General features: G+C 38.9%; 1 protein-coding gene across 1 annotated transcript; it reads left to right on the top strand.

Annotated features, from left to right (window-relative positions):
* Window positions 1-299: 299 nt before the first annotated feature.
* LOC121138020 (ankyrin repeat domain-containing protein 7-like) lies at window positions 300-11,661 on the top strand. The gene is made up of 6 exons (XM_040740868.1): window positions 300-699; window positions 4,479-4,593; window positions 4,732-4,905; window positions 7,471-7,577; window positions 8,106-8,243; window positions 11,524-11,661. Exons 1-6 carry the CDS (start codon window positions 458-460, stop codon window positions 11,585-11,587), a joined length of 840 nt encoding a protein of 279 aa, XP_040596802.1. The 5' UTR covers window positions 300-457; the 3' UTR covers window positions 11,588-11,661.
* The last annotated feature ends 5,963 nt before the right edge of the window (window positions 11,662-17,624 follow it).

Genomic DNA, 17,624 nt, shown 5'->3' with positions numbered 1-17,624 from the left:
AAAGGCATATTCACCAAGCGTGTTTAATAGTGAGATCATCCAGGGATGGTGGTTTTGTTTAAGACAAACTGTAGCATGCAAACTGTGTCCATGCAAAGTGTAGTTATCACTGGCAGAGATCCAGCCCCTCTATCCTATAATCTCACTTGACGAGAGTAGAGGCAGTTAAATCTACCCTTAATGGAAAATAGACTATTTCTCTCCTCATAAGTGAAGAATCTGGTCAGTTAGTTGAACTGGATCACAATCAAGACTGAGGGTGCGCAGTGGAATTCCTGAGCAGTTTCTAGGTAACCAAATCTGCTTTGGTCCCCGGATGTAACCAGGTGAATGGTCTTCACACACCTCCCGATTTGGTCAGGTTGAGAGGGCACGTTGAGGTGATTGGGGCAGAGGACCAGGGTTGTTGAGTAGGAGTCCCAGGAACATCTCAGAGGAGATTAAAGGCCTTATCACCATGAAGAAGCTCTCCAGCTTCTGGGGAAAGCGCAAGATGGATAAGTTCCACAGCCATTTCTCTGATCTGTCCATGAGCATGGCCGGTACCACCTCCAGCCTGTCCACAGGTAGGGGACATCACCGTGGAGAGAAGCACACAAAGAAACTTCACAAAGCTGCTTCAGATGGCAACGTGGAGAAGTTGAAGGTGTACCTTGAACACAAGAAGCATGATGTGAACGGGCAGGACCAAAAAAACAGGTGACCGGAGAGCATTGGGAAGGGAGGGTTGGGGTGGAAGGGTTGGGGCGGCTGTGTGTTCAAACCATAAAGAAAGCATGTCAGGGCTGCCTGAGACTGGATGTCATTGTGGGCTTTCTTGAATAGAGGCACTGTCTTTTGCACATGGCCAAGGCTAAGCTTTTTGCATCTTAGGTTTCTTCCTTGTCAGTGTTTGCCTGGGTGTTAACCGTGGCTCCTTTCCCTTCAGTTCCCTTCTGTACGCTGTTATTTCTCTTCCTTTTTCTGCTTTGCTTTTTGGTATGCGTTGTATCCAACAATCTAACACTTTATTTTACTAATATGAAAACAAAAAGGCAGAGGAGAGGCAATCACCAAGAACAAAATTACTAAGACTTTAAGCCTGGGAATACCAAAGAGAGCAACATAGTTTCTGTTAAAAAGAAACTTGATAACAAGTCCTTAGGTAGACAATGATTGTTTTCCTTCTTCTGTGTTACACATTCATCTTTTTCAAACATTATTTTTTAACCTGTTTTCTTTTTATTTAAATTAGAGACAAGCTTGCTTCATATTTCAATTCCAGCTCCATCTTACTCCCCTTCTCCCCCGCTCCCCCAACACCCTCCCAATCCCCACCCAACCCCAACTCCACTCTCCAGGCAGGGTGAGGCCCTTCATGGGGGATCTCCAAAGTCTGTCATATCATCTCAAGCAGGAGCTAGGCCCTAGACCATGTGTCCAGGCTGAGAGAGCCTCTCTCCATGTAGAATGGGCTTCCAAAGTCCATTGGATGCCAGGGATAAATACTGATCTATTGCTCGAGTCCCCAGTGAATGCTGAATGGGATCTCCTGAGGGGAGTGGGAGCATGGTGGAGGGGTTCGAGGAAGCTGGGAGAAAGAGAGTCGTCGAAGAGGAGAGGATAGGAGGACATGGGGGAGTAAAAATTATTTTTTATTTGTAATTGTACCTGTTTGAGTTCGTGTCCTTGCTGAGGGGAGAAGAGGGCACTGGACCTGGAATTACAGACAGTTGTGTGCTGCCTGATGTGGGCGCTGAGAGCTGAACTCAGGTCCTCTGCAAGACCAGTAAGTGAGCTTAATGGTTGAGCCGTCTCTCCGGCACCAGTGTGCTAATGTTCTTTAGCACTCATTTGCTTAGCTTTGAAATGATTTTTTTCAACAAACATATGCTTCTAATATATATAAGCATATATGAAACCAGGCAGTGTGTGCTATCAGTGATAAAGTAAATAAGCATGCTAAATTACCCAATAAGCACATTCAATATTACTGAACGAATCTCTGAAAGTTCCTAGTAGCCCTGGGTTGTTTGAATGACACATGCCTGGCACAGGTTCATGTATTTGTCTGTAACTAAAATAACAGAAATAATAACAACTGTACTATAACAAACAAACAAACAAAAACCCCAGACAACCTGGTTTTGTAGACAGTGAGCAGTGAAACATCTAGTGTTTGGACAGAAACATCAAGTTCCTTGACTCTCAATTCTTAAAATTTACATATACATGCCCACACACATGTATGTTTCTTCAAGGAGTTATCATAGACAGGATTAAAAGTGTTTATTTCTCTATGTTCTAGTTGAAGGCTAGATAAACCTTTTATTTAAAGAAGTTCATTTTGAGCTAAATTATAGATTTTTACCAAGAAGTTAGCAATATCATAAAGGCACTAAATCATAGTCACTGGATGTTTGCTTCATAAGGAGGGAATAATAGGAAAGATAGTATGGGGGATTATTTTATCCAGATTATAGTGTTTAAATAATTTTATCTCGCAAAAATATTTATATGATTGCAAAGTATCTGTTCCATTCATTCAGACTTAATTCAGAATTTTTCTTTATAAATTAAGTTTTACTTTTACTCATTGTATTTAATACTCCTTCACAACTGATTTTTAGTGACTTTTTAAATTATCTCTTGATATCTGTCTACACACAGATTTTTTTTATCAATTCTCTCCTAGTATTCTCCCTTCTTCCTCCCACCAAACACAAAGGTTTTCTGTTAATCATGAATGATCTGGTTCCCTTCTATGATGTAAATCTGGGTGTGTGGGTGCATGCCTTTAATTACACCACTCAGGAGGCAGAGGCAGAAGGATCCCTGTGAGTTTGAAGGACATCCTGGTCTACAAAGCAAGTTCTAGGACATACTGGGCTGTTAAACAGAGAAACCCTGTCTCAAACAAAGAAAAACAAACCAAGCAAATCCATTCTACTGTTTAATCTGACACTCCTCTTCCTGACTGCTCTTTTCAAGTCTTCCCTCGAAAGTAATTTCTTTTCCTGCTCCTGTAGGTTAGCATTGGTCTGTTTAGGTAGATAAGAGGCAGGAACATGATGTCTGAGATCTCCTGTTTGGAATATGGGCTACCAGCATACGGGAATATTATAAAATTATGTAAAACAAGAAAATAATGATATAATCATATAACCATGAAAGTTCATTAGAGGGCTGTCTACACCAAAGCAAGAGTACAAACTGTAAATGGAGCTAATGAGTATTCTGTTATAATTCATGAACACGTATTTCTTTAAGAAGCAAAAATTAGTATAATAACATAAATGTACACTTTAGTGAGTCATTAGGTTCTTAACAATGCTGTTTTTTTTTAGATGGAAATTTCAGTTCTACTGAATGGGCAGAGAAATAAACAGAAAAGTGGGAGATGCCTTTGATATTGCCATTTCTGTTACTTATAGATGTTTCTTAAGTTTTGGAGAGCATTCTTTTTATTTTAGTTTTTAAATGTTCTATTTTTTATTTAAATTATAAACAAACATGTTTTACATGCCAATCTGAGTTCCCTCTCCCTCCCCTCCTCCCCTGCCCCCTACTACCCCCAATCCCATTCCCTTTCTGCTCCCTGGGAGGGTGAGGCCTACCATGGGGGATCTTCAAAGTCTGAGATACCATTTGTGTCAGGGCCTTGGCCCTCCCCTGTGTGTCTAGGCTGGGAGGGTATCCCTCTATGTGTAATTGGCTCCTAAAGTCCATTCTTTTGCTAGGAATAAATACTGACCTACTACCAGAGGCCCCATAGATTGCCGAGGCCTCCTCACTGACACCCAGTTTCAGGGCGTCTGGATCAGTCCTATGCTGGTTTCCCAGCTATCAGTCTGGCGTCCATTAATTCTCTCTAGCTCAGGTCAGCTGTTTCTGTGGGTTTCACAATCCCAGTATTAACCCTTTTGCTCATCTATTCTCCCTCTCTGCAACTGGATTCCAGGAGTTCAGTTAGCTGTGGGTCTGCTTCTGCTTCCATCAGCTACTGGATGAAGGCTCTATAGGATGGCATATAAAGTAGTCATCAATCTCATTTTTGGGGAAGGGCATTTAAGGTAGCCTCTCCACTATTGCTTACATATTTAGTTGGTGTCATCCTTGTAGATCTCTGGAAATTTCCCTAGTATCAGATTTCTCTTTAAACCTATGTGGCTCCCTCTTATGGTATCTCTTATCTTGCTTTGGAGAGCAATCTTAATTGTATTAGGGTTATCACATTTTATCATTTATCTGAAGATAAATTAGGAAAAAAAACCCTTAAATTTGTTAGAACAAAATTTTCCTTAAAGTGGCATTTGATGTTCAAGACATTTGCTTAGCCTTTTAAATTAATCAAAAAATAATAATTAATATAATTTTTCATTAAATACAAACCAACACATAAAACAAATATTTAAATATTTGGTTTTACTTGTTGATGGGTATAATAAATAACTAACTGAGATATACCTCTAACTTCATGTTTTATTGTACCAATATAGAACACCTTTGCATTTGGCCTGTGCTAATGGATATGCAGATATTGTGTGTCTCTTAATTGAGCATCAATGCAAAATTAATGTCCAGGATAATAAAAACAGGACCCCATTGATGAAGGTGCGTTCCATTATTATTCTCTTTAAGTGGAATGTGTTTGAGTACTTATCCTAGTTAAAGTTTATTGATTTTCATGCTTTAAGCTGTACCATTAAACTTAGGAAATTGGTGATTCATTTATTGTTGTTCCATTGATAGGCAGTAGAGTGTCAACAGGAGAATTGTGCCACTGTTCTTCTACAGAATGGTGCAGACCCAAATTTAGTGGACTTTTACGGTAATACTGCCCTCCACTATGCTGCTTGTGGTAAAAATATCTCAATAGCCAACAAATTGCTCGAATACAAAGCCAACCTTGAAGCTAAAAATAAGGTAAGCTTCTATTAAAGAAAACATGGATTCATGCCTCAGAGCTATCACAGGAGAGGACTGTAAATTGAGAGGAAGTAATGCCTGTTTCTCAAACACCCAGGAAAACAGAGCCCAGCCTTCTACAGCAGGCCTGAGTTAGTGCTTCCAGTTTCTACAGCACAAATTTCAGGTGTCATGGTCAGTCCTGAGAAGACAGAATGCTGAGCTCAGTGAAACCCAATGACATGTCACATCTGAACCCTAAAACTGTAATCTTGATTGGAATTCCATTTTGGATTGGATTTTCCTTCTTTGTAGTGTTTCTAGTGGCTCTTTTGGGAAATCTCATTTTATTGATCAACATCCCTTCTGAGGGTAGCTTGTACCAGCCCGTGGACACCTTCCAGCCTGTGCTGACAGCTACAGACATAGGACTCTGTGCAGCAATTGCCCCCAAATTTTGGCCATGTTTTGGTCAGGGCTTATTCCATGGCCTTTGATGCCTGCCTAGCCCAGGTATTTTTCTCCCACACCCTGCAGTGGATGGAATCTGATAATCTACTGACAATGGCTTTTGAATGTTATGTTTACATCTGTTATCCTCTGAGGCACACCTCTTTCCTTCAGTTCTGGGTCACATTATAGCGTTAATGGTAATTCAAGCAATTGTGCTCATAGGAATGTTGTTTCCAATTCTAATAAAAAGACTGCATCTTTTTCATAACCCCCCCAAAACTACTGAACAACATATTTATTTTGGCTATGTCATGTAACAGAAATTTATCTTTTTAATATAGAGGATGAATTTTCTAAACTGAATTGAGAGACAAACAGGTTATCAAAATCTGATAAAAGTTTTCTTTCCTTTAAAGTTCTTGCATTTCACTTTAGACCTTCATCCTGACATGACAAGAAATATATCCATCAGGGATAATTCCCCAAATGGCCATACGAGATAAGAGTGTTTGAGTTCTTCACAAATTACTGTTAATATAAATAATAAACACCATCTTTTAAAGTTCTTATTGCACAATAATAGTAGTAGAGCTGAACTAAAGATTGCTAAAAGTAGCCAAATTCTTCTTCTCCTTCTCCTTCTCCTTCTACATCTCCTCCTCCTCCTTCTCCTCCTCCTTCTTCCTCTTCCTCTTCCTCTTCCTCTTCCTCTTCCTCTTCTTCTTCTTCTTCTTCTTCTTCTTCTTCTTCTTCTTCTCCTGCTCCTCCTCCTCCTTCTCCTTCTTCCTCTTCCTCTTCCTCTTCCTCTTCCTCTTCCTCTTCTTCTTCTTCTTCTTCTTCTTCTTCTTCGTCTTCTTCTTCTTCTTCTTCTTCTTCTTCTTCTTCTTCTTCTTCTTCTTCTTCTTCTTCTTCTTCTTCTTCTTCTTCTTCTTCTTCCTCCTGCTCCTCCTCCTCCTCCTCCTCCTCCTCCTCCTCTTCTTCTTCTTCTTCTTCTTCTTCTTCTTCTTCTTCTTCTTCTTCTTCTTCTTCTTCTTCTTCTCCTGCTCCTCCTCCTCCTTCTTCTTCTTCCTCTTCCTCTTCCTCTTCCTCTTCCTCTTCCTCTTCTTCTTCTTCTTCTTCTTCTTCTTCTTCTTCTTCTTCTTCTTCTTCTTCTTCTTCTTCTTCTTCTTCTCCTGCTCCTCCTCCTCCTCCTCCTCCTCCTCTTCTTCTTCTTCTTCTTCTTCTTCTTCTTCTTCTTCTTCTTCTTCTTCTTCTCCTCCTCCTCCTCCTCCTCCTCCTCTTCTTCTTCTTCTTCTTCTTCTTCTTCTTCTTCTTCTTCTTCTTCTTCTTCTTCTTCTTCTTCTTCTCCTCCTCCTCCTCCTCCTCTTCTTCTTCTTCTTCTTCCTCTTCCTCTTCCTCTTCCTCTTCTTCTTCTTCTTCTCCTCCTCCTCCTCCTCCTCCTCCTCCTCCTCCTCCTCCTCCTCCTCCTCCTCCTCCTCCTCCTCCTCTTCTTCTTCTTCTTCTTCTTCTTCTTCTTCTTCTTCTTCTTCTTCTTCTTCTTCTTCTTCTTCTTCTTCTTCTTGAGACAGGGTTTCCCTGTATTGTTTTGGAGGCTGTCCTAGAACTTGCTCTGTAGACCAGGCTGGCCTCGAACTCACAAATACCCGCCTACCTCTTCCTCCTGAGTGCTGGGATTAAAGGCATGTGCCACCAACGCCCAGCTCTAATTCTTCTTTTGAAGTGTAGTGATAACTAAAAAAATTTTTTTAAAGCAACTTGTCACTTCATTTTGATGATACATTGTGTATATGATATATGATAGCCTTGGAACACAATTATATCTAATTTATGTACATTTGAGGTAATCATATAGAAAACTTACATTAAATGATAAGTATTCATGACTTGATCACTTTATACCTTTGCTTTGAATTAAGCCTAGAATACAATCTGGCTTTTATACGATCTGAAGAGAAATCAGATGTATCCCATCCGTAATTCAAAGTCAGATTTTTGTTAGATATTAAAATACTTCAAAAATTAGAGTTTATAGTCAGGAATTTCTTATGAGCATACTTTAAAATTGTAGTTAAACTTAAAGGGCACAGAAGTAAAACTGTTTGAGTAATTAGTTTGAAATAATTTTTACAGGATGGCTACACTCCATTTTTACTTGCCGTTGCTGCAGACAATGAAAATATGTTAGAATTCCTTGAAGAGAAAGGAGCAGATGTTAATGCATCAGATAACAAATACAGGTACAGGTATAATAAGTAAAGCTAAATAAGATGCCACATAATTGTAATTGCTTAATGAGACCATGAAACACACATAGTTATAAATATTTCTTTGTGTGATGTTTTAATTGTATGGTATGATTTGGGACAAATTACCTATATGTCTCAAATGCTCCTTTTTCAATCTATAAATCAAACTGCTTAATCATATGGGTAGCTTTAAGTTATTATCATCATTTATGATAACTTTGAAATCTTACATAGAAGCCAGTGTTGTAGTTGACTGTAGATGGGATATAGGGTGCTCAACAGTCCCTCCCATGGAATTTTGAGATGTCTTGAAAGCAGGAGGCTTCAAGGAGGCAGAGACCGAAAACCAGTGAATTAGTGTTTCCTGGCGACCGTGTTTAGGTGCCATTCTATGATCTGTGATTGCTGTTCAGTTTAGAACAGACCAACACAACATTTCCCATCCCTTCTTGACTTCCTAAGCGTAGAGACCTTAAGTTTGAATGGTAAGTTGAGAAAACTAAATTTGTCTTGCTCCAGAACAGCCATTATGATTGCTATCACTGCTGAACCAACAAGTTCTGTAAAACTTCTTCATCAACGAGCTAAGGGCGTATCTCGCAAAGATATTTATGGACTTACAATTGAGGACTATGCTTCTTTAAGTGTCCTTACTAAGTAAGTGATCTTTATACCTTTTAATGTAAAGTAGGATCTTGAGGTCTGTAGAATGAACCCCCCCTAAACACAGTTTTATAGGCTAATAAACAGGGAAAATCACATATAAACTCTGCAATTATGTGCCTAGAGATCTTTATTTCCTCCATTTATTGAATCAATGTAAGATTTCTGTGTTTAATGAGTGACAGTTGGAGCTACAGTGGCATGGGAATGTGAAATATGCCAGAATAGGGTTTCTCTTAATCATTAATAAAATATATAATTAGTACAGCTGAAGAACAGGCGGTGAATGTACTCATTTCCTTTCATTATGTCTGTCTTTTCTGAGGAATGTATGTTATGAATATTTATCATTATCATTATGCTACATGACTTGAATCTGATGTCTCAGAACTCTGAAGTACATTCTCATGACTTACAAGACAAAGGATTTACATGTGTAAACATGTATTCTGATTTCTAATAGTCAATGAGATAATACGGTTCAATACGCTGAGATTTAGATTATAGCTAATGAAGTGAAATACTTCTTCAGCTATAAGTAATATATACTATTTAAAATATTATTTAGAGGAAAATTCAAATTATTCATGGATTTTTCTCCCTCTTCTTGGTCTCTTCTTTTTCTCCCTCTCCTCCAATTTTCTATGTACTTTCTTCTCTCTCTCTCTCTCTCTCTCTCTCTCTCTCTCTCTCTCTCTGCTTCTTTATCTTCTCTCTGTGTCTTTTTGTTTGTCTTTCTATGTTGCTCAGGCCAATCTCAAACTCTCTATTTAGTTTGAGTTTCTGATTCCAATTTCACATCCTCCCTATTTGTAGGCTATAGGTTTGTTCTGTCTCCTTTCACCTAGTTTTTTTGTGTGTGCTTATCATGTGTGTGTAAGTGAATGTATGTGTGTTGGTGCATATGTACATGTAAGGAGGTGAGAAGCAAAATCTTCACATAGGGTCTCTCATTGGCCTGGTGCTAACCACTTAGGCTATACTGGCTGGCCAAGAAGGCTACTATGTTTCCCTTCTTATTTGGATTCTAGGGATTGACCTCAGGTCCTCTTACTTGTAAGGCAAACACTTTCTGAGTTACCTACTCAGACCTTTGTTTTCATTTTAATAACATTTTTTGAATCACTGTGGAGAATAATCAGGTGTTAATTTTATTTTAATCAAAAGACTTTAAAAACATTTCATTGATTCTTTATGGTTTGTGGCATAAACAATTGATATTTGCTTAGTGTTTATTTTGTGTTGGGTATTTATTGGCACATATTGAATTTATATAGTGTTGAGTTTGATAAAGCTACTTCTCTCATATACCTTGATTAAATTTTTCCCCTTACCATTCCTTCCCTTTAGTCCTCTCTCTCTCTCCACTCCTGATTATCTCTTCCAGTCTTCCACTCTGTCTTCTGTCTTACATTTTATACACACACACCATTTTATGTATTACTAAAGAATTCTTGAACCAACAGATGAATGGAAACACTATTACCTTTTTGTATGTGATTTATTTTACTATAATTTTCAATCACACCCATTTTATAGTAGGTGACATAAAGTAGATGACAAATAAAGTTCCTAGTCAAACAGGATAAAAAGTTGAGCTCGAGAAGACCCAATTATTAAGATTAGAGATGGAAAGGGAGAGATTATTAACCAACAGTGGTATTCAGTGTATTACTGAGGCACACTTACAAATTTTGTGGTTTATAAATTGAAAAATATAAAAGAAATAAATGCTTGTGGACCTACTAAATTCAAACCAAGAAGCTATAAACAACCTAAATGTACCTATAACCTACAATGATACTAAAGTTTCTCTTCTGACAAAATCCCAAATGCAGATGAATCTGCCACTCAGTTCTACTAGACTTGTAAAGAAGAACTAACACCAATGCTTCTCAGTTATTCCATACATCAGATAGGGAAGGCATCTTGGCAGAAACCATCCACAAAGGAAATACTTCACTATACCAAACCAGACAAGAGTACAACAGATGACAACTCTATGGGCCAGACTGTGTATGGTGGAACATGCCTTTAGTCCTTGCACTTGGTAGGCAGAGGCAGGTTGATCGCTATGAGTTTGAGGCCAATCTGGTCAGAGTGAGTTCTACTTCAGACAAGGCTACATGGTAAGGCCTTGTGTCAAAGAAAGAAACAAAAACCATTGTAGGCCAATCTCCCCAATGAATATGGACGTAAAACTTCTCAATCAAATACTTGTAAATCAAATTCAACTATACATGATAAGGATCATGTTATTGTGATTTTTACTGCTGGAGTAATATACTTTAATAGGTAGATACTGTGTTTCATCACTCCCTTGTTCTATGACAGACATATTAAGAATGGAAATACAGACATGTTTTTTAAAACAGTAAGTGAAATTGGACCTGGGGATACAGCTCAGTGGCAGTTTGCCTTGCAAGACTCTTAGCTGGATTTGGGGAACATGGGCAAACAAAACAGAGTGGCACTGTCTCACATGATTGAATAGTATTTAGTTATTTGTTTTACAATTAACTTGAACTCTTTTCAATTCATTGAAATGTTGGAAACATGGACTTACTAGTGAATGATTCGTTTCCTATCGGGTGTGATGCAAATGTTGATATATTTCTGTCTGTGACTAGTGTCTTCATTCATTTTCTGTTAAACCTAAGGGCTATGAGCTGGATTTTGTTTTCTTCAGAGTCATATGTAAAACCTTAATCCCAAATTGCTTATGTGAATGTATAAATACTGGTGATAAGGCCTTTAAATGGGTAATTGTGACAAAATTAATCCAGTATAATAGGCCCTCATCCAATCTAATGGGAGACTAAGACACAAATAGAAATTCAAAGGAAGGTTTTACACAAAGTGACAGTTGATGTGAAGTCTCACCAAGAGGACAGGCAGCCACAAGGCAAGGGGAGACCCTCAGTAGGAACCAACACTCCAATCTTGTCCTTCTAGCCTATAACTGAGAAAGAAAACAAAACAAAACCTCCTGTTTAAGCCACATGGCTGGTGCTTTGTTGTGGCAGTTGTAGCAAATGATCACTCCAACAATGATTCACACCCATCTTTTTATTTCTACTTTATGGGTCACCTTGAAAAAATCATATTTGTGATAGGGGTGGCAGATGGTGAGAACACATGAAATTAAATGGTGTCTGTTAACAGAGGTGACTTGAGAGAGACATTAAAGGGAATAAAAGCTGGAGGGGATTGAGTTTGATAAAAATACTTGAGTATAAATTTTGTAATTTATGTGTAATTTCTTTATGGATAGGTTTCATCAGAAAGGTGACAATAATGGAAACAAGAAGAACATGCAATCAATGCTTACTGGCTAAGCAGCTCTTCCTGTTACTTTATATTTGCTTTCAAGAAATTTACTCTTCAGAGTAATAAAAACTATGGAATTAAAGTTTTCCTCTGTTTTGAAATCATTTTGAAGACTTTCTTGATTAAAATTTCCTGATGCTATGTGTACTGAAAATTAAAATATATGCTGAATGATTGAAAACTTTTCTATGGTCTCTTGAAATGTTATAAGAGGCAAACTTTTTGCATTTATACAGAGATTTTAAGTACCACAAAATGTTAAGTTTATTAAACAAATATTTTGGATAAATATCATTGGCAATTAATATGATAAAATCATGACATAAAATTAAAAATTAAGGAACACTTGAAGAGCTGAATTTACCAGTATGTTAAAGAATGATTTTGGTATTCATTTTCAAAAGCATATGTAGACATTTAAGCCTGTAACTTACACACGTACCCGAACACGCACGCACACACACACGCACACACACACCAGATTTATGTCAGCCTGACTCCTTAATACAACCTTCACAATTATTCTAGGCCTACTAGGGAAAGTGCTTATTAAAATGATGGCTTCTCTCTTGAGTGGAAATCAATTTATACCCATTTTTCCCTTTGCTCTTCCTATTTACATAGCTCATCAGTTTTAGTTCTTGTGGGTTTAAAGCAAAACACCTGACTGGCGCTCCAAAATTCATACAGTGCTAGGCTTGTCCTTTCTCCAGATTAAACTTTTATGAGAATAAAAGTTGTATGTGATTCAGCAACTCCTCTTCTCTCTCCTGACCTCTTTTTGTCCTCCAGACCCACTTGGCTTGTGACTTGCAATCACCCAAAGCAGTATGAGTGGAAGTGCAGGTTTCCTTTTGGCTCCCAGAAGTCCATGGCTCTCTTGCTTGTACCTTTTCCAAAGACAGCATGTTTAGATTGTAATTTTTCACCTGGGTCTCAGCATAATAGTGAATTATGGGTATCACAATGGGCTTCACATGTGATACAGATCTCAAATCAAGACTAGCAGTTATCAGGAACACAGTCATGCCTACCAGAGCCATGGCCAATACTCACAATCGAGAAGTGAATGTTTCTTAGTCATTGAGACTTAGAATTGTTTATTGCCTTCACAGCAAGCTGACCATGCATAGAGGAGAGAGTCAGAGCATTTGGCATGTCATTGACACAGCACCCAGGAGAGATGCACTCTTTGTTTCATAGCTGGATTGCAGAAACTTCTCTTCATGTCCTTGTCACACAGTAGCTCTGTCTTGCGTCTTCACCAGTGTCCTTTACCACGAAAGGGAACAGTCATTTCTTTGCCATTGAAATTTGCAAGATTTTGTCAGCTTTACTACATGCATCTCACTTACAGTGCATTGCCCAGGTATATCGTGGTGCAACAAGGAGCTTTCTCACAAAAGATACCTTTAACAGTACAAGGTGGAGGAAACTGTCATGATGGGTTATACAATATGTGTAGCATATATAATACGTGTTATGTAATAGCATTTACCGTATCCCGAGAAGTAAGTGATTTTTTTATCATTTTTTATTTTAATTTTAAATAGCTTGTTTTACATGTCAATCCCAGTTCCCTCTCCCTCCCCTCTTCCCGCACTCCCCTTTCCCCCCTCCCTCCCACCCTATTGCCAAATCCTTCCACATAGGGGATATCTAGAGTCTGTTATTTTACTCTTGGTAGGGTCAAGGCACTCCCCTAAGAGTCCAGGCTGAGAGAGCATCTCTCTTTGTGCTATAGGCACATGAAGACAGTTTGTATACCACGGATAGACACTGATCCACAGCTCAGGGCCCCATAGGTTGCCCAGGCCTTCTCACTGACACTCACATTTGGGGGGTCCAGATCAGTCCCATGCTGGCCTCCCCACTGTCGGTCTGGGGTCCAAGAGCACTCCCCTGTTCAGATCAGCTGTCTCTGCTGGTTTTGCCAGCCCATTCTTTGCCAATTTGCTCATCACTCCTCTCTCTCTGTCACTGGGTTCCTTGGGTTCAGTTCAGTGCTTAGTTGTGTGTTTGCCTCTGCTTCCATCAGTCACAGGATGAAGGCTCCCGGATGGTTATAGACAGCAAGTTCATTATCAGGAATGGGCATTCGAGGTGGTCCCTCCACTATTGCTTAGCTTGCCAATTGATGTTATACCTTTAGATCACTCGAGGTCCCTCTGGTGCCTGATCTGTCTTCTATCCTATGATTCCCTCTTCCCCCTATTCTACCCCCACCCCCTCAACTTCCTGTTCCCCCATGACCAACTCCCTTCCTCTTTACCCCCTCTATTCTTCCCAGGTCCCACTCCCCCCCACCCCTCGCCGTGTTCCCCATCCATTCAGAGGATCTTGTCTCAATCCTCTTCTCTTGAGTACTATGCATATATGCATATCTTTTAGGTTCTTTCCTGTTTCCCAGACTCTCTATCTGTGGAAGTGCAGACTGGCACTATCCTGATCCATATCTAAAATCCATATATGAGTGAGTACATACCATGTTTGTCTTTTTGCGACTGGGTTACCTCACTCAGGATGGTTTCTTCCAGTGCTATCCATTTCCCTGCGAATTTCAAGATTCCATTGTTTTTTTTCTGCTGAGTAATACTCCATTGTGTAAATGTACCACATTTTCTCTATCCACTCTTCAGTTGAGGGGCATCTAGGTTGCTTCCAAGTTCTGGCTATTACAAACAATGCTGCTATGAACATAGTGGAGCAGATGCCCTTGTTATATGAACCTGCCTCATTTGGATAAATGCCTAAGAGTGGAATTGCTGGGTCTGGTGGTAGATTAATTCCCATTTTCCTGAGGAATCTCCATACTGATTTCCAAAGAGGCTGTATGAGTCGGCATTCCCACCAGCAGTGGAGGAGTGTTCCTCTCTCTCCACATCCTCTCCAGCATAAATTGTCATTGGTGTTTTTGATTTTAGCCATTCTGACAGGAGTAAGATGGTATCTCAGAGTTGTTTTGATTTGCATTTCCCTGATGGCTAAGGATGTTGAGCACTTTCTTAAGTGTCTCTTGGCCATTTTAGCCTCCTCTACTGAGAATTCTCTGTTTAGCTCTGTACCCCACCTTTCAAGTGGATCCTTTGGTGTTTTGGAGACTTGTTTCTTGAGTTCTTTGTGAATTTTGGAGATTAGCGCTCTGTCAGATGTAGGGTTAGTGAATATCTTTTCCCATTCTGTGGCCTGCCTTTTTGTCTTTTTGACTGTGTCCTTTGCCTTACAGAAGCTTTTTAGTTTCAGAAGGTCCCATTTGTTAATTGTCGATCTCAGTGCCTGTGCCACTGGTGTTATGTTTAGGAAGTGGTCTCCTGTACCAACTCGTTGAAGAGTATCTCCCACTTTCTCTTCTAAAAGTTTCAGTGTGGCTGGATGTATGTTGAGATCTTTGATCCATTTGGACTTAAGTTTTGTACAAGGCGATAAACATGGATCTATCTGCAGTCTTCTGCATACCAGTACCCAGTTATGCCAGCACCATTTGTTGAAGATGCTTTCTTTTTTCCACTGTACAGTTTTAGCTTCTTTGTCAAAAATCAGGTGTTCATAGGTGTGTGGGTTAAAATTAGGGCTTTCGATTCGGTTCCATTGGTCTACCTGCCTATGTTTGTGCCAATACCAATCTGTTTTCAGGACTATAGCTCTATAATAGAGCTTGAAGTCAGGTATGGTGATGCCTCCTGAAGTTCCTTTATTGTATAGGGATGTTTTGGCTATCCTGGGCCTTTTGTTTTTCCATATAAAGTTGATTAATGTTCTTTCCAGGTCCTTGAAGAATTGTGATGGAATTTTGATAGGGATTGCATTGAATCTATAGACTGCTTTTTGCAAAATTGCCATTGTTATTATGTTGATCCTACCAATCCAAGAGCATGGGAGATCTTTCCATTTTCTGGTATCTTCTTTGATTTCTTTCTTCAAAGACACAAAGTTCTTGATATACAGGTCTTTCACTTCCTTGGTTAACATTATCCCCAGATATTTGATGCTGTTTTTGGCTATTGTAAAAGGTGATGTTTCTCTGATTTCTTTCTCAGTCACTTCATCATCTGTATATAATAGGGCCACTGATTTTTTTGAGTTTACCTTGTATCCTGCCACATTGCTGAAGGTGTTTATCAGCTCTAGGAGTAACCTTGCGGAGTATTTTGGGTCACTTATGTAAACTATCATATCATCTGCAAATAATGAAAGTTTGACTTCTTCTTTTCCTATTTGTATCCCCCTTATCTCCTTTTGTTGTCTTATTGCTGTAGCTAGAACTTCAAGTACAATATTGAAGAGATATGGAGAGAGTGGACAGCCTTGTCTTGTTCCTGATTTTAGAGGAATTGCTTTGAGTTTCTCTCCATTTAGTTTGATGTTAGCTGTTGGTTTACTGTATATTGCTTTTATTATATTCAGGTACGTTCCTGTTATCCCTGATCTCTCTAGGACCTTTATCATGAAGGGGTGCTGGATTTTGTCAAAGGCTTTTTCAGCATCTAGTGAGATGATCATGTGGTTTAACTTTCGCAGATTGTTAATATGGTGGATTACATTGATAGATTTTCTAATGTTGAACCATCCCTGCATTCCTGGAATGAAGCCTACTTGATCATGCTGGATGATTTTTCTGATGTGTTCTTGAATCCGGTTTGCAAGTATTTTATTGAGTCTTTTTGCATCAATGTTCATGAGGGAAATTGGTCTATAGTTCTCTTTCTTAGTTGTATCTTTGTGTGGCTTGGGTATCAAGGTAATTGTAGCCTCGTAGAAAGAGTTTGGCAGTGAGCCCCCTGCTTCTATTGTGTGGAATACTTTGACGAGTATTGGAATGAGCTCTTCTTTGAATTTCTGGTAGAATTCTGCACTGAAGCCATCTGGGCCTGGGCTTTTTTTGTTTGGGAGACTTTTGATGACTGCTTCTATTTCATTAGGGGTTATAGGTCTGTTTAGATTATTTATCTGTTCTTGATTTAGTTTTGGCAAGTGATATCTATCCAGGAAATTGTCCATTTCCTTTAAATTTTCAAATTTTGTGGAGTACAGATTTTCAAAGTATGCCCTGATGATTCTCTTGATTTCCTCAGAGTCCGTTGTTATGTCCCCTTTTTCATCCCTGATTTTGTTAATTAGCATGTTCTCTCTCTGTCTTTTGGTTAGTTAGGACAGAGGTTTGTCTATTTTGTTGATTTTCTCAAAGAACCAACTCTTTGTTTCATTGATTCTTCTCAGTGTTTTCCTGGTTTCTACTTGATTGATTTCAGCCCTCAATTTGATTATTCTTGGCGTCTGCTCCTCCTGGGGGAGTTTGCTTCTTTTTGTTCTAGAACATTCAGCTGTGCTATTAATTCTCTAGTATGACTGTTCTCCAGTTTTTTCATGTGGGCACTTAGTGCTATAAACTTTCCTCTCAGCACTGCTTTCAAAGTGTCCCATAAGTTAGTGTATGTTGTATCTTCATTCTCATTGAAATCGAGGAAGTCTTTAATTTCTTTTTTTATTTGTTCCTTTACCCAGGGATGGTGCAATTGTGCATTGTTCAATCTCCATGAGTTTGTAGGGTTTCTGCGATTTGTGTTATTGTTGAATTCTAATGTTAATGCATGGTGGTCTGATAAGATGCAGGGGGTTATTCCAATTTTTTTGTATCTGTGGAGATTTGCTATGTTTCCTATTATGTGGTCAATTTTAGAGAAGGTTCCATGTGGTGCTGAGAAGAAGGTATATCCCTTTGTATTTGGGTGGAATGTTCTATAGATGTCTGTTAAACCCAGTTGGGTCATAACTTCTATTAATTCTTTTGTTTCTTTGTTAAGTTTCTGTCTGGAGGTCCTGTCTAGCGGTGAGAGCGGAGTGTTGAAGTCTCCTACTATTAGTGTGTGAGATTTTATGTGCATTTTGAGCTTTAGTAATGTTTTTTTGCACGAATGTAGGTGCCTTTGTATTTGGGGCATAGATGTTTAAACTCGAGACTTTGTCTTGATGTATTTTTCCTTTGATGAATATGAAGTGTCCTTCTTCATCTCTTTTGATTGATTTTAATTTGAAGTCTAATTTGTT

The sequence above is a fragment of the Mesocricetus auratus genome, unplaced genomic scaffold (assembly GCF_017639785.1).
Source record: "Mesocricetus auratus isolate SY011 unplaced genomic scaffold, BCM_Maur_2.0 contig_6631_pilon_obj, whole genome shotgun sequence".
NCBI classification, from domain to species: Eukaryota; Metazoa; Chordata; class Mammalia; order Rodentia; family Cricetidae; genus Mesocricetus; species Mesocricetus auratus.
Note: the sequence above shows the minus strand (reverse complement) of the source record. Positions and strands in the feature narration are given on the sequence as shown.